Below are 25,429 nucleotides of genomic sequence, written 5' to 3'. Positions count from 1 at the left end.
AGATAGATAGATAGATAGATAGATAGATGGATGGATAGATGGATAGATGGATAGATGGATAGATATGCATTTGGTAGATTAAATGTATTAGATGGATGGATGGATGGATGGATGGATGGATGGATGGATGGATGGATGGATGGATGGATAGATAGATATATAGATAGATGGATAGATGGATAGATGGATAGATGGATAGATAGATAGATAGATAGATAGATAGATAGATAGATAGATAGATAGATAGATAGATAGATAGATAGATATTTTGCAGATAAGACATCATTGATTTGTGATCAGAAACTCTGAATAACAGCCAGCATCAAGACTCGCATGAAGCGCTTAACAAATGCACTGTCTTCTCCTCACAATCAATACCTGGTGTGCTTGTAAGGCATCTGTGACATGACATCTACATTTTGGGTCATTTGTAAAACAAAGACTACAAGGAAGCTGGAGGCCTTGAGCCGCTGGTTTCAGTTCCCCTCCCCGGCACAACGGCGGCCCCAAACCGCAGGGGGAGCGGCCCTCAGATGGAAATGAGCATCCAAACCAACAATGTAGCACCTAATCTCTTCAGAGAGCTGGGAATCAGTTACACAGCAGTGGAGGCCTCTCGGTGCTTTTCAGCGGCTCCCCCTGCAAACACAGACACGCACACACCCTCTGACCCCCCTCCTGTGTAGCCACAGGCTCCCCTTACACATGGGCCAGATACAAGGTATCCCCCTGCAACAGAAGGGGCAAGAATAAGTGGAGCGCGGGGTGGGGCAGAGCCCTCAAAGCACGGGATTAGAGCTAATGTGCCCTCCCTGGGTTCTAATCTCTTCAGAGGAGCAGCGTGTTTGAGGACTGCAGGGCAGTCAGATAAGTATCTATTACAGAAAGGCCCTCTTATCCTTCAAACACCCCCATGCCCTTCAGAAATGAGGCACAAAACCACTTGCCTGTCTTCTCCTGGGATACCCAAAAGCAAGTGCTGGCCTTTTGCAACTAATATGGAATTAAGGGCTCAGGACCTTACGGAGGGCCACTAGGGCCCATATTTGCTCCATCTGGGGAGCTCAAAGCCGAGCGACCGATGGGCATCAAAGAAGGAGAGGAGAAAAGAACCAAGGAGCTTCGCTGGGAAGGTGTGAGCCAGGGGACAGGGACTGAGGTGGAAGATCTGATAGAGTGTAATCTTGTTAGAGTGATCCAGGAGACTGATGAAAGAGCTGCACACTAGATTAGCGCAAGGGCCCGGAGGAAAGCTGGGAGATTGCAACGAAAAACTTTATGAAAAAAAAAACGATCTTAACAATTAGAGGGAAAATAATGAACAGGAGAAAAAGCACACATTACACGCAGTATAATAATAATTATTTTTTTATATATAAGGGGACTGTAAATTACATGAAAATAAACACTCAGGTAACAGGAAAGACCTTCAGATTTCCAACATAAGGCACAAACTAGCAGATTTACTTAGCATCATCATTTGGAATGCATTTATTTGAATATAGAAATGCACTAAAACATACAATTCAAGACATTAGCAGCAGAAAAGCAGAAAAGAACTGGCATTTACAAAGCATTCAAATTCCATAAAAATATATTTCAATATTTCAAAGTGTGTGACTCATTTTTTAACTGGAATTGGATCATAACTCTAACTCTGGTTTGGGATAGTATTGGCTGTTATAATTTTTCCTTTATCATGACATCATAAAAAAAAATTCAGGAGCTTATTTATGTATTTAGCTAAAATAGAGTTAAATTGTGCATTTATATGGTCTCTATCGAACTATCTTTGCAAACTATGATTCTGACTTTTAAGTTTGGTAAGGTGGAAATAAGGCAAGTAAATGCTGAACTTGGTCTCTATTCAAGACAGAACTTTAGCATTAACATACAGACAACGTAGTTCTTCAGACTTGTAAAACTTTGGGGTCATAAGATGAAACGGTAATTTAAAATGCACCTTTTCATTGCTTAATGTAAACCTTTAGCAGAGAGATAAGACATTAGACTTATAGAATATCACACAGTGCTGTGGCATAACACTACAAATGCCAATTAAGTTAAAAAAGCTACTTAAATGTGAATACAACAACATCATAGTATCTGTTCGAATAAAGCAGCAAAGTGTGTTTTCATCTGTACACTATTAAAGCGGCACTAAAGCGAGACTTCACACAGTCTACCGTGAGAACTTTCTGGTTCTAAACGCAGGCAGCATGAGCTGATGAGCAACAGTCCTCTCCTCCAGCACGGGCGCCAGGTCCTCCGCTGAACCCCACTTCTTCATGGAGTGAAATAATGAGGAGATCTTCCTGTTCCTGCGCTCGCCGGCCTGGGTCAGGCTGTGGCACTCGCTGACTTCAGCTTGGAGAACAGACATCAAAGCAGTGTTAAGAAGAAGACCACACTGTGCATGAAATAACATGCTGGAAGGACAAATAGGGTGAAGACAAACAGTCCAAAACTGATCCATGAGGCACCCCGCAGATTGAGAGAAACCACATGCCTGCGCTAATGTGGAAAACATCCTCAGTGCTGCTCTTTCCACATGTGCCACACGTCAAACACACACATGCTGCGTTGCACTTTAGCACAAAAAAAGTAAACTGAGATTGACTCACATAGTTCATGGTCTTCTAATTGTGTCTCCTGTAAATTAAGGTAATGATGTGGTAAACGGCCGCTGTAGTCCCGCAGATTGTCCTTCGCTCCTGTGAAAATGTTCATATTTCAGCAATATTAAATGGAGCAAACTCAAGTGTTGCTGCTTTTATTTTTACGTCTTATTGAATTTCGGAACATGTCAAGATATTTTGTTCATTTTTGCTCTGTTAATTTGAGTTGCATGCTTATAAAATAAAATAAAATAAAATAAAATAAAACATTTGGAGGTATGAATGCTTACCGTACGTCCTGACCAGCAGGTCAAATATATGTTGATGGCCATGCAGTGCTGCGATGTGTAACGGTGTGTATCCCTGTAAGAACAAAAGACTGAATATATCAAAAAGTGTCAAAAGCATGTCCAAGTCATACTTCATCCCATAATCGAAAGAATCAAATACAAAAAAAAACATATAAAATTTAATTTTTTAAAATGAAATTAAATTATATAAAATATGTAATTTAATTAAATAGTAAATATATATAATATTTTAAATGTAGTAATATTTCTTTTTGTGAATAAAATATATTTTACAGTTGTTGGACTGTGACATTATTTGTATGACAATTAAGCGTATTTAATAATTGTCACTGCCGTAACACACACACACACACACACACACACACAGACACACACACACACACACACACACACACACACACACTAATATATACATATTTTGTAATAAATTTAATTAAAGGAAAATATTTAATTCAATATAAAACAAACTATATTTTACATTAACAACTATTTTACATAGAGTAAAATCTGTCAGATTTTTTGTTCTGCGTGATTTAAATATTGATATACTGTATTAAATTAAATTAAACAAAAATATTTAATTAAATTAAACAAAATATATGTTATATATATTAAAATATTTTACATATTTTGTTTTTGCACTGCAACATTTTCATTAATTCATATATTCATATATATATATATATAATGATATTAATAAACACAAAAGTAATGCACACATTACAATAGTGAAAATGAGTGATTTTCTCTACTGCTAAATATAATTTTATTTATTTTATTTAGATTTGGGGGTGAAATAATGTTATTTGTGAGACTCCCCCAAGCAGAAAAGGTTTTCTGGTTTAAATATCGCTGGTGATCAATCTCACCACAAAACAGAAATGAAAAGGAAATGGACAGGGTGAAGTAATATTCGACACTCACCCCCTAGTGCCCATGTCCCAATCATAATAACCACAACACGACAGAATCAGAGAGTGACAGAAAGAAGAGAAGAGGGGGAGAGAAAGACGGGACACAAATGAACTGAGGTTACAGCAACAAATCTAATGACAGAATCATAATTGCCTGGTAATTGAGTGAAATTGCTTTGCTCTGAGCCTGCTGTTGGAATACATGAAGACATTGTTTAAGGGAAGCTGTTAACATGACAGAGTTTGATTTATGAACAGACATTCTCAAACAGCGCCGGGCTTCATTTGCACAGCTGGGCACCCGCATACCCTTTCACAGGAGTTATGTCAGAAGCGGACGCTTTCTGGCAGCCTGGCACACACGTGAGAAACATTACACAGCGAGGGTGAATGGAAGGTGAGCTGGACTTACATGCTGTGAGAGGAAAGAAGACAAAAACATCATGATTAGTAAATGCATTTAAGTTTAGGCATGTATACGTTTGTTTTCAACTAAAAATGGATTGATTTATGAAGCAGTGGCACGTACTGCTTTTATATTGACGTCAGCCCCTGCTTCTGCCAACATTGTGGTCACGTCTTCTTTACCATGTTTCGCAGCCCAGTGTAGTGCTGTCTGTCAGAGATATTGAAACATTAAAATTATATTACATATAATTTATATCTTTCTGTACAATGTCTTTTTTATATCCATTTTTAAATGCTTTTTTAAATTTGACCTAGAAATTGTTCAGAATACTATATATTCAATCCTCAAATAATACTTTGATCATAATTTTATTCTAATGTTCATTTTTTACTTATCCATTCTTTTATCCAATTACATTTAACCTAAAAATTGTGCATAATACTAAATGTTTGTAAATATTTTTCCATTATAATATTGTTTTATTTTAATATACACTTATTTTATTGCATTTATTTATTTTACTTCACTCACTCATTCACTCAATACATTTTTTTTATTACTACATTTAACCAAGAAATTGTGCATAATCTTAAGAAACCCTTCAAATATTTGTAATAGTTATTTATTTGACTTATTAGAAAAAATTGACTATTAATTCTTTCATTTTTTGGTCACTACATGATTCTCACACTTGCATTCATGTTATTCCATAGTTTTAATTTCATCTTTTAAATATTTTTTTTAAGTGTATATAACCATTTTTAACATGTAACATTTATAGTTTCATAGAATTACTTAAATGAGGTAAACCATTTAACATTTTTCTAAATTCTAAAACCAAAAATATAATTTTCTGTCCAAATTGTGGTCTGAGACTTTTGGGCAGCATGGTGGATCTGAATTCTCATATTGCTTGTTTGGACAGCTTGTTTGTGCTAGTACACAATCGTCAAGCCATCTGATTAATCTTGTTATACATCATTTACACTCTGCATGTTCATTCTCTCCCACTAGGTAGATCCCCACCCCCCTAACGCCACACAGTGGAGCGGCCCGCGGCTCCCATAGGCTGCCAGCGGGCCCCAGCTGTGCACAGAGGGTGTGGAGGGGACGGTTTCCTGCCATCTAATGGTGGTCTAATTACAAAACAACAAACCAGTGTGCCCACTGCGGGGGGAGCACAGGCCTGTCACGGGGTGCAAGATTGATGATGTTGGTATGACCCTCTGATGGAGGACCCACCCAGGCATCAGGCTGTTGACAAGGCCTGTCAGAAGGAGAAGGGGCCACGCACCGCACACATGCACACGGACACTGGAGCTTCAAATGCCCGGCGCTCTCAAACACAATGAATGTAGAAGATGGGAAAGCTATTGACCTCAGCCTGAGCGACACACCTCCTTAATAGGACGGTGATGTGAGGTGGATTCTTCAAGAGGACACTGGATCAAAATCAGCCACTTTATGTGCTTGTACTTTGTGAATGGTATTACGGAGAAAATCTGAATTCAATGCATTATTTAATGCTTCATTTTCTATTTCTGGAAAGTTTAACTGGCACTTTTTACAGGTATAATCACCCAAAAATGAAAATTACCCCATGATTTAAGGAAAACACCTTTAAAAGGCCAAATGCATTTGTGGAAAAAAAGAAAAGCGAGAATGCAGAAGCGCAGAGGAGATAGCAAAATAAAGCACCCGGTTATGAATTAAAAGTTCAAAAGGAGGATTTGTAAAGAAAGATGTTGGATGATTTCAATATAAACCAAGAGGAGACTGGTTTTCCTTTGCTGTACACAAAATCTGAATTTCGTGAGACTAGTAGGGGTATAACGGAATGTGTTTTCGTACTGAATGGTTCACGGGGTAAATTCCAAATTCCAAATTTCACACTGCAGGTTGGACCCGTCATATTGCCGGAACATTGCCGGGTCGCCTTCTGTGTGAAAGCAACCACGTCCAGGGATTGATTCCCGTATGAACCCGGGTCGGGGACCTAGTAACATTGCCAGATTCAACCCGGGACGAGCGCTGTGTGAACAAAAGCCAGATCTAATTCCGTGTCGAAGTGATGACGTGCGTTATCGCGCAACTCTTTTACCGGCTGTTTTGAAGGAAGATCAATGTTCGCAACAAAAAAATATCTAATGAACTATGAAAAACTGTAATGAAACAGAGATCAATTAGTTCCTCACTTTCCGCGCTGACGCCGAGATTGTTCGCTTGCTTCAGTGAAAGTATTACATGCCTAGCGTTGTCGACTCGTACATTACACGTCACGTGCTGATGTCACATGTCGTTACGTAATCTTCACGGGTTGTGTGTGAAAGCACACAATTGCCGAACACTTTACCCATGTATTTGCTGGAATGGCAGTGTGAAAGGGGCTATGGAAGTGATCATCCATATGCCCTATTCCCTTCAATGGGCAGAGCCTTGGAGACTTTGGAGTGAGCAGGATACATGCCATTATGTAGCCATTTGGAATGTACTTGGCAAAGGAAGCGAGGGAAATATAAAACTCTTTAAAAAATAAAATTAATGTTGATTTTCAACAATTATGCTAATAAAAATAAAAAGACATTTGTGCCAGTAAAACAGCGATATTTGCTGACGGACACTGTGCTGTGTTGTTATGGGAACATCTTAGCTGAAGATAATGAGGAAATTACATTGTACCTTTTGCCAAGTATATTCCAAACAACTACATAATGGCACGTATCCTGCTCACTCCAAAGTCTCCACTCCAAGGGCTCTGCCCTTCAAAGTAAATTTTGAATTTACCCTGTGAACCGTTTGGATATAAAAACACATACCGTTACACCCCTGGAGACTTGCATATTGTTATCGGTTTTTCTCACCAGATATTTTTCTTACACAACTGCATTGCTTTGCTTCATAAGGCCTTTTAATAATCCCCCGGAGCCATGTGGAGCACTTTTTATTATGGATGGATGTATTTTATTGGAAATTCACTGCCATTATAACTCTTGATAGAGACATTTTTAATACTCTGATTGTATTCATCTGAAAGAAGAAAGTCATTTACACCTAGGATAGCTTGTGGGTGAGTAAAATACAAGGTCATTTTCATTTTTGGGTGAACTATCCCTTTAAGTTAATTTTTCTGTTTCCTGAAAGTTAAACCAAACCTCTCAAAACTCTTAAAGGTGCTGTATGTAGGATTGACACCGAGTGGTTGAACTAGGTATTGCAGTCCAAATTAAAAATATAAGACCCCTCCTCCTCAGACTTGACACACATGCAGCTTGCCACATTGATGACACCATGAACAGAAACGAGCACTTGATGATAAATGAAACAAAAAATGTTGTGTTTTCATCCAACTGGCAACCCGGAATGCTGAAATACAATTGGGCAAACTGGCAGTGGGCGGGTTTCACAAAGCAAACAGAGAAAGACATTCCGGCCCAAAACAGAAATTTTTAAAGGAGAATAACTGACTGTAGCATTGTTTTTCAGATAAACAAATATGCTAACTTAGCATGTTTCTTAAATATCTGCAAACATATTATGGTATTTTTATGTTTTAGTAGAGTCAAAAACCTACAAACAGCACCTTTAACAAAACTGAAAGAGTAAAAAAAGAATGAATGAATGAATCCAATGGAATTTTTAGTTTTGTAAAAGAAAGGTAGCCTATATGTAGCAAAGATTTAAATACAGTTCTGATCTACAGTATTTAAATTTATGTTTCGTTTATTGTAATGCATTGTGAAAAATACTAAATAAATGTATCAAAAGTAAAAATTAAATCACTTCTCCATGCTATATCAGCAGATAATATTTAGATTTTTACCTCAATTTGTCAAATACTAATTCGGACTGCCCAGAATTAAGATATTTCTAAACAAAACAACACAAAAACTTAAAACAACTTCTGGAAGGAAACAAAATTACGTCATGTGACAACAATATGTCATACTGAAATGCTGAAATGCTTTTTTGGTTCCTAATTACATACTACTCCTCATTCTAATATGCTGGTTTGCTGCTCAAGAAACCTTTCTGAATATCAATGTTTAAAACTGTCGCGCTGCTTAATATTTTTGTAAAATAAATGAATTTAAGTGTAAGAACCTAAAGCAGTATCAAATTTTTGGTAACTTAACCCTGAATCTGCCAAAAGACATTTTTACACAAAATGTCATAAAAAATGCTAAATTACAATTTCAGTAGTTTTTAATAACTATAGACCCAACTCACTGACTAAAGTCACATGACAACAATGCACAACAGTCTGAAATCTACGTACGCATACGGCATACTATTTCATCTGTACACAATACGCATCATATCTCTACTATTGTGTGTTCTGTACTACGGGAGGGTGCTGTCTCCTGTAGGTGTTTCCAGTCCTGCCCACAGGACATATTGTGATAGATGAAGTCTGGTTTCCCTATCAGCCGCTCTATTGTTTGGGCTGTCGCACCCTTGAGATGGATTGGCTGGCGCACATGTTTGACTGACAGCGCGACAGGTCTCATGGAGGCTCGGCATGACGGATGACGGTCAACAGGATGTGACGTCTAAAACCCTTGTTCCTCAGGTTCCTGTTCTGGCCTGGCGGGGAACCCTCAACTCTCACTAACCAAATAGCACCTTTGTGACAGACACAATAGAGACATATTCGCTGCGGCTTATAAAGAAGAGCGATGGACAAATAATGTACTCACAAACTGGGCGGAGGGAGAAGGAAGTCCGGGATACATCGGGAGAGGATGACATAGTGGAGGAGAAGAGAAAGAGAAAGAGATGAGCACACAGGTGGATTTACATTTACGCCTGATGCATGGCAAAATTTGTTTCAGAAATCATTCTAGTATACTGATATGCTGGTCAAGGACAGTTTCTTATTATTAACAATGCTGCTGCACATTTTTGTAAAAGGTTTTTTTTTCACTCTTGAATAGCTGGTTACTAATGCACAGCAAGTTTTTTTTATTCTTCGCTCAGGGGTAAAAAGAAATTAAAAATACCTGAGAATAATAGTATCAAACTGTATTTAGGCGAGGCCATATTATTGATATTTCAGCAGATTTTTACAGTCAAAAAAGGTCCACTCTCTTTCGTCAATATTGAAGAATATGTTCCCTCATTTTAGATAGAGTTTGCAGGTGTTATGAAACGTTATACTTTTTATGACCAGGTAAGGAAAATTGAAAGGAATAAATTTAACAGAACACAATATGTCAATAGGTTTTCTAAATGTAAATGTCTTTTGTCAGTGCTTCAAAAACTAATTTGAATTATCGCCATAATATTTTAATTCATTTCACTAAATAAATAAATATTTATTTATTAATAAATGATATTTATTTATTAGCTTCCGATCACAGTGGGTGGAAAAACAAAAACAAAAACAAAAACAAAAACAAAACAAAACACTACAACAAAAAATTATCTTCGTCAGTATTCTTGTTTTTCAGTGTAAAAGCCTAAAGATTCCTAAATCAAATTACATTTACTTGAGAACCAAAAAGATCCTAAAAAAATTTTTTATGATAAATTGATCTTCGTGAGTTCTCTGAGTTTATGATTAAAATAAGATCAGTCTATGGGCTCAGAAAATTCATTCATTCATTCGTTCTGGTTTTAAGCACAAACTCACAGAATTCTGTTTAATTTTCAGAAAACAAGCGGTTTATGATGTTTAGATGTTCACAAGTTCACCCTTACATCTAATCTGAAGGCGAATAGTAGGCATATTTTGGCGTGCTGTCCTGGGGGAGGGGTCCGGGCCCTGAGCACAGCCCGAACCCAAATAACTCCCCCTATCCCCAATTTGGGATAAATAGATTAGAAGTGAGGAGTTGGGGTGGAAGAGGGATGCCGAAAAAACTGAAGAAGACTGGATATATATACGCTTGTGTGCTATTTAAGATGATTAGCTAAACGAGATGCACCTGTGCCAAATTGGATGATTATCTGATCGTGCTTCTCCCGAACTTTGTTAATAAAACCACATTTTGTATTGGAAAACAAAACATAAATATTGTGCAAAATAGAGTTCTTATTTTTTTTTTGCAGGCTATGCAACATGCCATGATGATGAATGTAATATTTTCCACTCTGATTTAAGATCTTTTTAGGCCTAAATTTGTGGAAGGGTGAATTAAGACCCGCAGAAACCCTGTTAGTAAATAATGGCCATGTAGTTTAGTTTTAATGAATTCAAATCAAGGCAATGAATTTAAACAACATGGCCACAATTTACTAAAACAAGGGAAGAAATTCTTAATATCCATGTTATATGTATATCACTATCATGAAATGATCTTGAAGGACATCAGGGCCTTTATCTGGTTTGTGGCCAGAAAGCGAGCGGTCCTGCTCGAGTGCACGGCTTAAAGCGAGGAGTGTTTGCGCTGCATCTGAGATCAGGACTGTTTATTTATGGGCTTCACTGTGAGAGCTTCAATTGGAATTTTCTCCCAAAGGAGCTTCCAACATGTGAAAGGAAAACAGAGATTGTGTCGGGTTACGGACTCGGGGTGATGTGCAACTTCAGCGACTGAGAGGCTAAAGGCGAAGCTTAACTACTTAAACTTAAGACTTAAACAATAGAAGGTGGCAGAAAAGATCCAGGACAGCAAAAAAACGAGCATCCTTGAAAAAAAATTCAACTTTTGTTTCGTCAGAAAAACTTTACTTTAAAGGTTGGAGATGCTGGCATTATATATAATATTAAAGGCCATTTTTTGCTCATTTAGTTTGAGAACATGCAATGTCAAGTTTAGTGGTGAAGGTCCAACTAAGAAAATATTGAGCATGCTCAGTTTGATTTGTATTTTTAGTCAAAGCACAGGGAAATATAACAACAAATATTTGTCATTCAGAAATATCCAATGTTTTAACTCTATGCAGTGTTTTTTATTGTCATTAAATGTATGTGTCAAGTCAGCATTAGTGGTTCTTTTCAGTAAGATTTTTTTCCATTTCGGAAGTCATTATTATTATATATTTTCATATTTATCTGTATTTTAAGATGGCTCAACAATATGATACACAAGTTAAGATAAACTAAGGCAATTCTACACCACTATTGCTAACATTAATTTATAATGATCTAAAATTGAACACATGAATTTTGAGTTCATCGGACATATATTGCGTTAAACTTAACTTAAACTTAAAATTGATACAATGATTTTTCCATAAATTGAGTAAATCTAATAACTCGAGATGATGGGTGCCTGAACTTCTGATATTTTAATTTTTTTTACAGATAAAACGCCCCTTAAACTATCATCTCACAAGCACAGTTGCATTGTACCAAACGGAGGAGAGGTGGCTTGCTTGGCACGTCGTCCCGGTTCAGGAAGGGGGGCATCAAAGCCACATGGGGGTCAGACTTACCACCTTCCTGGGGACATGGCGGCGATTGTTCTCCAATTAATCCCAGCCTGCTCTATTACTTTCAGATTATCTTTAAGTGGTTGAAGTCTTTGAGGTGAGCCCTAATCTCTCCCGCACTTCAATGGCCGCCGTTGTATCTTGTCAGCGCGGGGAAGGCAAAGGGCTTAGAGGTTCTTAGAAGGTGGTCTGACACGGGACAGTGTGAGAACTCCGGCCCAGGCAGGGACCACAAACACAGGCTCAAAGCTCTTAAGCGCACCGGGGGGACAAATAAAAGGATTTGAGCTTGTTTTGGGGGGTGAAGGAGCTAAAAAGCTATCTTTCATAATCCTTCTGAAAATAAGCCTTTGAAACGCATGATCGGGGTTGAGCTTCGCTCTTTGGTCTGTGTTGCACCTGGGTACCAGGGAGGAAACGGTGGAAAGTCAGTAACCTTCGAGGAGCCACAGGGAATCGGCGGTCCAGAACTCTAGTTAACGTCATGTACGTCGCTGACGAGCGAAACATTTACATGTGCTGGAGTGCACACATGTGATCCAACGTGTGATAAAACACTACACTGCTGTTGAGTGAGAATGCAGATTTACAGCCAATTAAATGTAATAAGATGTGATCTCCACTTGGACACTTGTTTTTAAAAGGTTTCCCCAATAATGAAAAAATGAAAAACTCACCCCCTTTTGGTAGTCCAGGAGATATAAGAGAGATAGAGAGAGAGAGAGAAAGAGAGAGAGAGAGAGAGAGAGAGAGAGAGAGAAATCTATTAATAAATATAATTGCAAATGACAGAATTACAGCAAGTGGAAATTGTCATTTAAGACTTTTAGAGGTCTTGTGTATACTGTCTAAGTTTGGAAAAACCTGCTCCTTTAATATTCCATTTTTTTTACATTTGACATTTCAGAAGATCAGTGAAGTCAATAAAACTATCAAATATCACAAAGTGGAAGGTTATTATTTAGTGATTTAGTCACTCAAATCAATGTCGCAAGCTTCATCCTACTTTTTAAACAGAATTCAAAGACATTTTATATATTTTTTATAATGACTGATTGAATTTGTAGAATTTATTTTAACAAATGTATTTATATAATTGCAATTGGTTTATTAATATAATAATATATTTTAGTCCATTTATTAATATAGCATACTTTAAAATATTTTATGTTTAAATTAAATATATAATAAAATTCATTTCCATCTCATATTGAGGTTTTTAATAATATATAAAAAAATATGAATTAAGACTTAAATGTCTAAACTTATACTGTAACTTTTACTGTACATGCAGTGTTTGTATGATTGGTTGCAAACTTACTGAGGTGAAGTCCTATTTTGTTCCGAGCACATGAAAAGACCAAGAAAAATTCATTATAAAAACTGAGCTTATGATATGAGACGCGTACATTCAAATGACATTCATATATTTAGACATAGAGGGACACATTATGCAACACAACACACTTAATGTGAGTATATACTGATGATATCTACCTTTTTATTGGCCAGGGAGGAGTCTTGCTTCAGGAGCTGAGTGAGCTGAGACAGTTTGCCACTTGCTGCAGAGAAGATCCACTCTTTCTCAAGAGGATCAAGCTATGGACCAAACAAAAATGATGTTTTTACCATAACAAACTTACAGTACTTCTTAAAGGGAGACACCTGGAGTACCCTGAGCTTAAATGTCTTAATTTAAAGGCACACCGTCTTTAACCAAACTGTTTTTATTGTCAAGTTATGATACATTAGTATGCCATCTCCTTCAAAAAGTCTAGAATCTTTCTTTGGTTTAATTCAGTGTTACTGTATATAAACCACAGTTTTATTGTAGCAACAGTAGCAAAAGGAATTTTACTGTAAATTTACCATGATAAAGGTTTCTCATAATGCGTGTTATGATCAGTTATGCGTTATGTACACTCACAGCCACAGCGGTGGATCCCAAACTGCCTCCGCACTCCTCATCCTGCTCGGATTCACTCTGGAAAAGAAACAGGATGTGATATGACTCACAAAACCACCTGTCAGTAGCACCTGGAGCTCGGAGGAGTCAGTGTGAAACTGCACTGTACGGTTAGTAACACAAATAACACGACACGCTAAAGAGGACGTTTGGGTTTGACAGGTTCCTCTTCCTGTTCTGTAGTTGCGGTATGAACGGAGGGGAACCCAGCGCTGTGAAGAATGAACAAACTCAAGCAAATACAAATACACAACGCATACAGTCCACAAAGTCATTAGCACACAAACACACACACATAAACAGATCCAAGCAAAGATGCAGTAAACGCAGCGAATACAGAAAACACCCATAATGCCGCTTTGTTTATCAGTACACAGACTCACACTGAATACCAGAAACACTTCCAGGGACATTTCCCCTTTAAAAACACAGCAAATCTGCTTGTGGAAATAAGAGAACAGTAAAAACAAAGGATAATTCCTCCAATCTGCCTTCTTGACAGGTAACACAAGCATAAAAACCCCACTTAACTCACCAGAGGTGAATGATTGGCTCCAATGAGCACCAGATTGCTCTAACTATGCCTTTGGTTTTATTTTATCGTATGCCGTTTTACCAGAAGCCATCAGTTTTGTGAGCCAAAGCGATGGTCAGTTTCTCTTTATGTACTGAAGTGTCAGTCAGGCTGATTAATGTGAGGGAAAATGGAGCGGTTGGGTCATTTCTGCAGTGCACGTGATGGCTAATTGTTTTCAGGACAGCTGCAGAGTGTCCGAGACAGTGGGAAAACACTTACACTCTTTCATATATGCTACAGTTTTCCGAAAGCTGCGCGCAATATTTGTTTACCTTTGCTTAAATAGGAACCAAGCCAGACATATTTCCTTTTGAGAGAAGAATGAAAAGAGCGGGAGAGTGACTGAATAATTGCATGTGAAACTATTATTTTTCCATGTGGAAACCAACCAGACTGGTGACAAATAATCACAGCGGTGAAGCCTGAATGCAGTAACGAATACGTCAATGAAAGAGTTTCACTGCATTGTAAAATATTAAAAAGATCACATTTTATGCAGATGATTTCAGCTTCAATGCATCATATGAATAATTCCTCTAAAGGACTAGTCAGTTTTGTCTCGCTTCTTGGAAAGAGCTTTCAGGCGTGAAGAGCTTTCAAGTGTGAATCTTTTCTACTTAAACAGTTTGCAAGTAGTGTGACTGAAAGAGAAAGATTTAATGAAAAAACAAAACACTTCATGTTTTAAAGCTCTAAGAGCAAAATAGAAGACTCGATATTTACTTATATTACTTGAACTTTAATAAAAATACAGTAAAAAAATTTTTTTTAATGAAACAAAACAAAACTCAAACATTAAATCTTGTTTTAACATTATGCTCTTGGTCTTTAACTAGCTGTATCTCAGGTTAATCTGCATACAAATGTTGGAGGGCACAGATGATCATTTTCTCTATAATGAGGTGGAGCATGTTTCTGTTTTGCACAAGAATAGAAAGCTTCTTTCAAATGCAGATTAATGCGTCTTTCATGCTGTCACTCCTGGCTGAACTAAGGCCTTTCACAAATCCAGCTATTTAACTTGCGCCACCTTCTGGTTAGTCCTAGTTTTACATATATCATGTGTGAAGATTGTTTAAGGCAGGGCTATTCAATTAATTTCATCTGAGGGCCGGATTATAGAATTGAAAATTTGAAGGGGGCCAAGGGGGTTGGGGGCCATCCCAATCTCTTTATTGGGGGGGGGGGGGGGGGGTTGGGTGTGAAGATGATTGGCGGGCCGCATTTGGCCCGAGGGCCGCCAATTGAGTAGCCCTGGTTTAAGGGCTCCTGAATAATTTTTTTATATTGTCAGCGAATGATAAGTAAAGATGTACAAATAAGAGCAATGACAAATGGCAAATGACAAATAATAAAAAACTAAATCGTGAGAAAAAAAATTTGGATGCATGTGCAAATTTTTTAGAAATTGGTTGCTTGGGCCATTCAACATGTTTTCGAGAAATATATTTTTTTTTAAAATAATACCATGAAGTATTCTCAGTGATTAACTTAACTTAAATCTGAATACTATGACACAGTAATTAGGGTCAACAGTGGGCACCCTTGTGATGTCATTTCCTGTTTATGTGACATGAAAACACAATGGCTTCGAGTGTTGACTTTAATTTTGCATTAATACTTTTTTTTTTTTTTACTTTTTATATATATATAAAAAACAGATTTATCTGATGTTTTTAAATACATAATATAATATTTTTAGAGCGCAGGCCTTTTTTGTGTACCTTTTTGATTATAGATATAGGTCTTGGCATCTATTTAGCTGGATAAATGTAAATCCACTATAAAATTACTTATAATTTGTTATTAATTTGTTTTTACAATTTATAATTATAACTTTAATATTATATTATCTAATACATTTATAAAATATTATTTGATAAATATTATGATTGAGATTATGTTATAAAATTATATATTAAGTCTTTATTATTATTTTTCTTTCTGGATAGTAAAACCTCCTAGACATATTTACTATAAGCCCAGGATAAAACACCAGAATCAGTTTTAATTAAAATATTTAAATAATGTTAAATCACAAAAGGTATATTAAAGCCATTGTCTGTATGAAATGCATTTTCTATGTGGGTGCTTTTTTTTTTAGTATATAAATAATACACACAGATATTCCATTGACCCTTCTGTGTTCTACTGCTTTTATGACAACTAAAAGAAGCTCGTTAGTTCCATTTCAGACAGAGCAACAGAAACATAGAGTGTGATCAGTTTAGAAAAAAAAACAGCTCATGTTTGTTCAAGCTCCTTGACTCTAACCTTTGACCCTGAGTCTTTGTCGAGGTCATCTTCTCGGTCGGAGGCTGAAAGCTCCTCTGGTTTCTCCTCTGCTGCTGGCGGGGAGAGGGTGCTCTCTACCTGCTAATCACAAGAAAGGCAGAAGTTACACTTCACTAAGATCACTTACTAAGGATCACTTCACTGTGCTCAAATGTGCTGATGCTGACAAAATACCAGGTCAACAGGCCAAACACATTCTCAGTAGACCTTCACTCCTCCTCATACTGAGAGCAGGATAACTAAACTACAGAAAGATGGTGTGATGGTTTCATTGCTCAGAAGTAAATGCAGATACTTTCATAGGCTATGTCTGTTTAACAGTTTTCTAGACACAATTTCAAAGTGACAATAAGCGCAGACAGGAAATTCACACTGTTGTGTGTTGAGCTGAATGCGCTGATGCACTCTATGTGTGAGTGAAAACTGCAACTCATTAACCAGTGTTTTAGCAGAATCTACTATCAATGTGTACATGAATAGAAACTTCAATTATACATTCAATACAGATTGTATTTAAATGTATTTGGTCTCTTTGTTTAGTAGTAGTCGTTTTAGTGCAAGGCAACATTTAAAATTTCTTTGAATACACACACACACACACACACACACACACATACACACACACACACACACACACACACACACACACATTTATATATATGTATATATAATTTATTTATTTATACCCAAAGCACAAAATACATTATCTGTATAAATGTTCATGTTATTAATTGAATATATTAACATTTTCAATCATTTTACCTTTAATAACAAAATTCTAAATTCTCATATAATTTATTTATTCCCCCCCCCCCCCCCCAGTTAGATATTTTTAGTACTTCAACTTGAAGTTGCAGAGAGGCAATATTTCTATCAAATATTTGTATATTTTTCATTTTTAGTTAACTATAACAACAACAACCTATCATCGGCTCACAAATTCCAATAATGAGGGCAAAAGGATGTTTACCTTTTAAGAGAGATAAACCACTTTTTCACATTGAAATCATAAGACCACAGATAAGATCACAGATTCGCATTAATAGTTGTGGTTACCAGTAATAGTAATGTGAATGTTGCACTGTGACAGTTGTGTGCCAACGTTAACCTACATACTCAATGCTCTTGTAAGTGATGTTTTTGTCAAAGAGAGATGCAAACCTCACAGGCTTAAATTATCCAAAGATGCTTTCAGGCATCATAGATAAGTGAAAACGATCTTAAAACCAAGTAAAAAAAATAGCAATTAATCATTCCAAAAAGGAAATTTTACATGCCCACTATACTCTACCTCGCCGGAAGTCTCGATATGTGCTTCAACATAACGCTTTTAACAGCTGAAGTCCTACAGCTAAAGATAAGGCAAGTGAAACACTATGTTATCTGCTTTTGACAAGCTTTCTCTTATCACCAGCTGCTTCTTTAATCCAGACCAGAAAAGCTTTAGCAAACAGTCTGAGGAAAAACACCGGATTCTGAATGATATCCAAGAAAATGATTAATAGAGACCTGAATTTCACAAGAGTATTACACTACTTTAGCTGATGTGAACATGTCATGCTAGCTCTAACTGAGACTATAACAAATACTTGAACAACAATAATGCCTTACATTCAACTAGAGCTTTAAATATGAATGTTTAATGGAATAACGTCAACATTACAGAACACTGATGAAATACTGTGGTTAAATAACTCATCCAGATTCCCCTTTAGTTCCTGTTTCTTCTTCTTCTTTATGTTTTTTTTTTAGCAAAATCATAAGATGTCATGATGTGTCATGTATGATAACACGGATGTGACAAAGGTGGTCACTGTCTGAGCTATTAAGAGAGGTTTTACTTAATGTTTACTCCTCTTAAAGAAACAGTTCAACCTAAAATAAAAAAATGAACTTACAGTGAATGGGTGCCGTCAGAATGAGACAGCTGACAAAAACATCACAAGTAATCCACACCACCCCAGTCCATCAATTAACGTCTTGTGAAGTAAAAAGCTGCGTGATTTTTAAGAAACAAATCCATCAGTAAGGTATTTTAACTTTAAACCGTTGCTTCTTGCCAAAAGTCCATAATCCATAATAAAGATTAACAATGAAAAAGCCCATCCTCTATTGTCCTCTCACATCAAAATCCACCAACATATCTGCTTATAACAGTTTTGGACTGCTTGCACTTGTATACAGCTCTTGATATGTGCATATTTCTCTCCTGATTCAGATGAGATGACTGTTTGATGTTAATAGTGTCTTAAATATGATATTTTTTTATTACAATCATGCTTTATAAGACATTAATTGATGGACTGAGGCTGTGTGAAATGCTTGTGGATTATTGTGATGTTTTTATCAGCTGTGTGTGCTCTTATTCTGACGGCACCCATTCACTGCAGAGGATCCATTGATGAGCAAGTGATGTTATTCCAAATTTCTCCAAATGTGTTCTGATGAGGAAACACACTCATCTACATCTCAGATGGCCTGAAGTTGTCAGCAAATTTACTTTTTGGGTGAACTATTCCTTTAAAAAACGGACCTTCAATGAGTAAAAGAGAACTATTATGATCAATAATCACTCACAACATCTGTATGAGTCGGTTCTGGTGCTTCTGTGACTGTAATCATGGGTCCTGAGCACCAGGCCACCAGTGCTGGTTTCTGAGCGGTTAGGTTATGGTTCTGCACTGGATTGGAGACCCGGAGAATATTTTGTGGGTTCGGCTGAACCGGCTTGATTGGTTCTCCTCCCTTTCCAGCACCAGACTCTCGCTCTTGCATCTGCTGTCTATACTTCTTCTTGAGGATGAGATATTTCTCTCCCTGAAATGAATGTCGTAAAAAAATATGACTTGTGTATAAATAATACCTACATATCTATTTCTAGGTTAACACTTTAACACAATTGTTTAATAATTATTATTATCATCTATTTATTTATCAAAAGTGACATTAAAGATACGTAAGAAATATCTAAATAAAAAGAAGAGTGGAGTAATGTTGCTGAAAATTCTGCTTTGCATCACAGGAATAAATTAAATTTTTTACATATTAAATTAGAAAACAGTTTTTGAAATTTTAATATTATTTATCTAAATTTCACTGTACTTTTGATCAAATAAATGCTCTCTATGGGAGTATATGAGACACCCTTCAAAAGCCTCAAAAGTCTTACTGACCCCAAACTTATGAATGGTAGTGTATGGCTGGAAACCAGATCAGAACAGACTGAAAGTGATCTCATCCGAGGGGAAGTACACATGTGGGACAATGGTCCTAGATCATAAGGGTGTGGTGTATAGCATTAATGTGAGAAAGGGAAGCTTATCCCAGTCACAGAGTAAATAATGAATCACTGTGGGAATAGAGTCCTCTGTGACTATTCTTCAGGGACAGGGAATAAAATGTCATCGTATTACACATGCAAAAAATGCTCTAATGATTACATAATCAGACTGAGGGAGGAGTTGATTAGTTTAAACTGTGCAGTAATGATTAGACAACACATGTACTCACATTCTCAGATTTCACCACCGCAATTCGATCAATGATGAGTTTGAACTCTTCTCTGTATTTGGCTAGAGGGGGAAAAAAGAGATTAAAGTGCCATAAGTATGTGCTTGCAAACATTTTTCCCAAGCATGTTTTCTAAATTTATCTTAGGAGAAAGGTCACTCGTACAGTATGACCTTGCATTCGTTCTTTCCTTTGTAAATCTAAACTCAGCATCAGATGAAAACCCAAAGCATGCCAGAGGCTAGAATTAAAACCTGTATGGCTTTCTTCTGTTTTTTTTTTTTTCACTGAAAAAAGAAAGTCACACCGGATTGGATGGGGATTATGGTGAGTAAAAGATGACAGAATTAACATAGATTTAAAGGAACAGTTTACCCAAAAATGAAACTTTGCTGAAAATGTACTCATCCAAGATGTAGTAGAAGTGAGTCACACACACAAATGTAGAAGGTTTTTTATTTCTTATCACAACAGAATTTAAGAAATTTAGCATTACATCATTTGTCACTGTAGTAAATGGGTGCCGTCAGAATGAGAGTCCAAACAGCTGATAAAAACATCATGATAAACCACAAGCAAGCCACATGACTACAATTCATCAATTAACGCCTTGTGAGATAAAAAGCTGCATGTCTGTAAAAGAATTATTCCACAGTTTCAGTGTTTTATCTTTAAACGGTCACTTCTGGGCAAAATACTACTCCATTATCAATGACGCTTCCTCCAGTGAAAAAGTCTGTCTCTTGTTGTCCTCTCATTAAAATCCACCAACAAATTAGTGTAAAACTGTTTTGGAATATTTTTGCTTGCAAAGGGTGCTTGATCTGCATATTTCTCCCCTGTTTCAGACAAGACAACTTCTTCACTGGAGGAAGCAATGTTATGGATAGAGGACCATCTGGAAGCAAAGGTTTGATGTTAAAAACAGCTTGATTGATGGATTTGTTTCTTACAAACTTAAAAAAAAATAAAAAATTATGGACTAGAGTGGTGTTCTTTAAAAAACAACATTTCCTGATTTGTGATTGAAAACAAACCTTGAACACTTGTTTATTGATTGATTTGTTCTATCTGCATGTTGTGGACGGAAAAGATTAGCTGTGTAACGTTTGGCACAAACACTGGACTCTGATTCCTGGCTTGTGGGAGTCTGTGATGTTATGCAACATCACTTTAGCACAGACTGACTGCAGCAGGGAGAAACCAGAAACTGGCTCGAATTACTACACAAGAATAGAAAATGATTAAATGACAGAGAGGGGGGAGAGCTGAACAAACAAATCCATCATTACTGCTGTGCTCATATTCAACAACCATTCCCAATGGGTCACCATCAGTCAGATGCCCCCAGCACTGGGTTGAAGTTTAATTGTAGTTGTAGTTTTATTTAGATCCCAAGAAGATCTTTTCCTTCTTCATTTTCATTCCATGCCTCTAAGTAGAATATAGTTTCTTTTTATTTGTTGCACAAGTAAAACACCTATGGTGCAATGAGATTTTACATGAGCTGTGTGTGTATCTGCTTTCACGGAGTTCATTAAAAGATTCATCAGAATGATTCAAATAAGTCATTAACAAGTCATCGTTTTCACTGTAAGTAATTTGATTTAATTATTGATGATATTATGACATGTGACTTATAGCGAGCTTTGACATGGAACTTGCCATTCATTAAATGACTCATAAGCTGATTCAGTAGAAATTCTGATGGAGTTCATTCAGTAAAAGATTCATTAATTGGACTACATGGGTGGTGCTAATATATTGAAATATAATAAACTCGTTTTTTTAATGTCTAATATGCATTTCCTAATAATTGATGAGCTTATGACTGAAAGATGTTATTGCTGATCAACATTAATGAATAGTGATATAATGAGCTTTGAAATTAAACATGCAGTTCAGAAAGCGAGTCATTATTCAGTAGCCGCTCTGACAGAGTTCATTCAGTAAAAGATTCATTAGACTGATTTAAACGAGTAACTGCCAGTCGCCAGAACAAGCCATTAAAAGAACCGTTAGAGTCATAAGAGTCATTATTTCATGAATCGGACGACACAGGTGGTTCTTGTTTGTTTTTTCATGCACAGAAGACCATGAGGAGCAGGAGTTCAGGAGACGTTCATGTCAGAAATATGTAAACACAAGATATGAACCCCACAAACTGAATTTGAGAACATAACACGTTTCATATTTCTGACATGGCATGAATGTACCATCATTCTTGCTGTTTGCCTGAACCGCTTACTTCCCCTCTGTGGTGATTCACAACCCACAGTCTAAAAGAAAACGCTGCTCTAGTTGTAATGGTCCTGTTTACTTTTCATATCACATAAAGGCTTCTGTTTGCAGAAGTTTTACTCGATCCTAGCTAACCAACTACACACACACATATATTTAAATTAAATATATATAAAACAACAATTGCCAATGGGTCACCATCAGTGCCCCCAGCACTGGGTTGAAGTTTAATTGTAGTTGTAGTTTTATTTAGATCCCAAGAAGATATTTTCCTGCTTCAATTTCATTCCATGCCTCTAAGTAGAATATAGTTTCTTTTTATTTGTTGAACAACAAGTAAAACACCTATGATGCAATGAGATTTTAAATGGACACATTCAATGTTAGACAGTAAGACACTTTGTTGAAGGTCATCTTGTAAGCTTATTCTGAAGTATTCACCTTTCAAAAGAATAAACATATAGTCTATGATATATATATTTCTTTCACTGTTTTTTAGGGGTAAATTCCAAAAAATGTAGCCAAATATTTGGAAAATGTTGTTTGTTAAATATCATTATTATATTTGACCCATTATTTTTAGATGCATTATTTATTTGCATACCATTTTTATCAAATATTTTATTAAAAAATATATATTTAGTCTAATCTATGTTTTTTTTTTTACATTTGCTTACACTTTTTTGCTCTAATAGTTTTGATCTCTTTTATTATTTTTTATATAACATGCATGCATTTTTTTTAATAATTTATGATTTTATGAACAAATTGTAACAAACTGATGAACAAGAATTGGTAAATGTTATTTACATAAAACAATAAGATAAAAATAAACACACAAAAAGTATTTCCCAGAATCCAATTTGTTTTATGAAATATTTTACTCTTTTCGTGTCAACAAACATACCTCGAAGAAGACGGAGGATGCTGTTAAATAAAAAAATTAAAATAAAATGCACATTTATATATTGTGATATATAAAGGGTTGAAAATGAGAACCACTTGAACTGAACTGTGCCAAACAGCCAAAATATATCAGGACTAGGATCTTTAAATAGAGAATGTACCCTACACAACCTTTCCGTTTTCCTGCCAGGGGAAAAGACAGGGATGACATTGCAACACAGCATCCACAACAACAGGAAACCTTAAGGGAAGTCAGCACTTAACAGTAGGAGCCCGCAGAATTCCTGTCATGGAGCTGAGAGGCACACAGTTTAGATTTCGGAGCAAATGTATTAGTCTATGCTTGCCAACTGCATGAGGACTCTATGTTCCCACACAGAATATAGCAACTGCCAGAGATCCCATCAAAACCACCATCCTAAAAAGGACTGGAATCATTATAACTCCAGAATTAGAGCATGCCATGCAGGCTGCTGCGGTAATCAAGAATAATTATGATAATTGGTCAGCTATGTCAGATGGTACCAGATGAAGGCAGATTTTGAAACCTCTGTTCACAGCTGTACCGGCACAGCTGGACGAGGCATTATAAGCCATTACGGATAATTGTTTCATAAATGTATGTATGACACATGTATGTAAGATTAAATGCAACATCATCTAATGTAATTACAATTTAAATGGCTTATGACAACATCATGTTTTTTATTTGGCCCACTTTGCTGCAGCCTTCTTTGGCCACACGCTATGCCATTTTTACATGAATATTTAATGTCCATAAACAAAACACAGCGTTCAAACAATATTTGTTTTCAGTGGCAGATGTTGATAACTATTACATGGGATGTTAAGCCAATACTGAGAACGTAATCAAAACAATTTTATCAATTAAGTAAATTGCCAACAAAGATATTGAAAATGAGTGCAAATCAGGTGCAAATAATCTAAAAGTTATCAAATATTGAACAGTTGATCAGCTCGCACATGAATCTGTCAGTGTAAAATAACAACTGATTCGTTTAGGCCAACAGAAAAGCAAAAGCAGGTAAGCATTTGTCAGCATTAACAATTCAGCATTAATCAAAATAAGACACTGAAAGTGATAACTTGCACAGGATTATTCCAATATCAATCAGAATGTGGTCATATTCTGATTAAAGCAAGGAAAATAGTATTTTCCTTGTGCCAATTACCCATTTCTTTAATCGTTAAATTGTTCACAACTTTCTATAGAACAGACCTATCACTCAGATTTATCATTATTCAGACTTATAGAAATTGAAATATCAGCTTATTCTGGTTATTATAGGAATCAGTTTAGTGTGTTACATAATTCAATCGGACTGTATTTGGATTAATATTGGAAAATGAAACAAACTGTGAATATTGTATTTAGAACTCCGCTTTCATGGTTGGGGAATGTGGAGGCCCTTCCTGAGGGAGCAAAGGAAATGACAGAATTCCATGTGTGTAATTCTATCTGTTGGTAGCTTTTTAATCTAAAGCAGATGTTTGCCACAGTTACTTTCATGAAACTAAATGCCATTCCTAAATACGTTAAAATTAGTTTTTAAATCTTATTTTAGAGTTAAAAATAACGGAATGTGCTCCCAGAAACACTCCTTAACGCTGTTTGCAACTCAACAAAATAAAAAAAAGGTATATTCTAGAGCGGGTTTTAACCCTTGGTCTACCCGTGCGTCAGTTGCGTCGCGTCTCGTGCGTTGCGTGTCAAATAAATATATATATATATATATATATATATATATATATATATATATATATATATATATATATATATATATACTTTATTAAAGGAATTTACCAGAACGAGTCTCGAGACCCCAACCGTTCAGTTTCATCTAGTTAAGCTAGTGCTTCTAAAAACAAAACGAGCCTTGTGTGTGTGTGTGTGTGTGAGAGAGAGAGAAAGAGAGAGAGAGAGAGAGAGAGAGAGCGCTTTGGCGTCGCGTCGTGCTTGCAGTGAAGACAAGGATGTAAAGCGCACGCGAATGTAAAAAATAAATAAATGTCATATTCTCATTTACTCACCACGTAGCTGCAAATCGCTATGGTTTATAAAATGCTTATATGTTTTGGACAGATCGGAATTTTTGACTTTTCCTCCAGAGGAACAGATGTATTCCAGTAAGGACGCTTCACTGATCTCGCCCATCTCTGTCAGGGAACTGAAAACAAAAACGTAATTTCACAACAGATGTGATGTAGTCGTGATGGGTTCTTCTCGAAGATGCTGAAGCATGACTTCGCTGGCAGCCAAGCTAATTACTGAAGAAGAAAAGTG

General features: G+C 36.3%; 1 protein-coding gene across 1 annotated transcript; it reads right to left on the bottom strand.

Moving 5' to 3' along the window:
• Positions 1-1,352: 1,352 nt before the first annotated feature.
• LOC128011769 (ankyrin repeat domain-containing protein SOWAHB) lies at positions 1,353-25,429 on the bottom strand. The gene is made up of 12 exons (XM_052594474.1): positions 25,177-25,429; positions 19,978-20,039; positions 19,045-19,284; positions 16,447-16,548; positions 13,557-13,613; positions 13,127-13,228; positions 12,951-12,962; positions 9,877-9,879; positions 4,367-4,459; positions 2,909-2,981; positions 2,625-2,714; positions 1,353-2,367 (listed from the first exon to the last, which is right to left on the bottom strand). Exons 1-12 carry the CDS (start codon positions 25,298-25,300, stop codon positions 2,183-2,185), a joined length of 1,143 nt encoding a protein of 380 aa, XP_052450434.1. The 5' UTR covers positions 25,301-25,429; the 3' UTR covers positions 1,353-2,182.

Source organism: Carassius gibelio, chromosome B23 (assembly GCF_023724105.1).
Source record: "Carassius gibelio isolate Cgi1373 ecotype wild population from Czech Republic chromosome B23, carGib1.2-hapl.c, whole genome shotgun sequence".
Classification (NCBI taxonomy): domain Eukaryota; kingdom Metazoa; phylum Chordata; class Actinopteri; order Cypriniformes; family Cyprinidae; genus Carassius; species Carassius gibelio.
The sequence above is the reverse complement of the archived record's forward strand: the minus strand, read 5'-3'. Positions and strand labels throughout refer to the sequence as shown.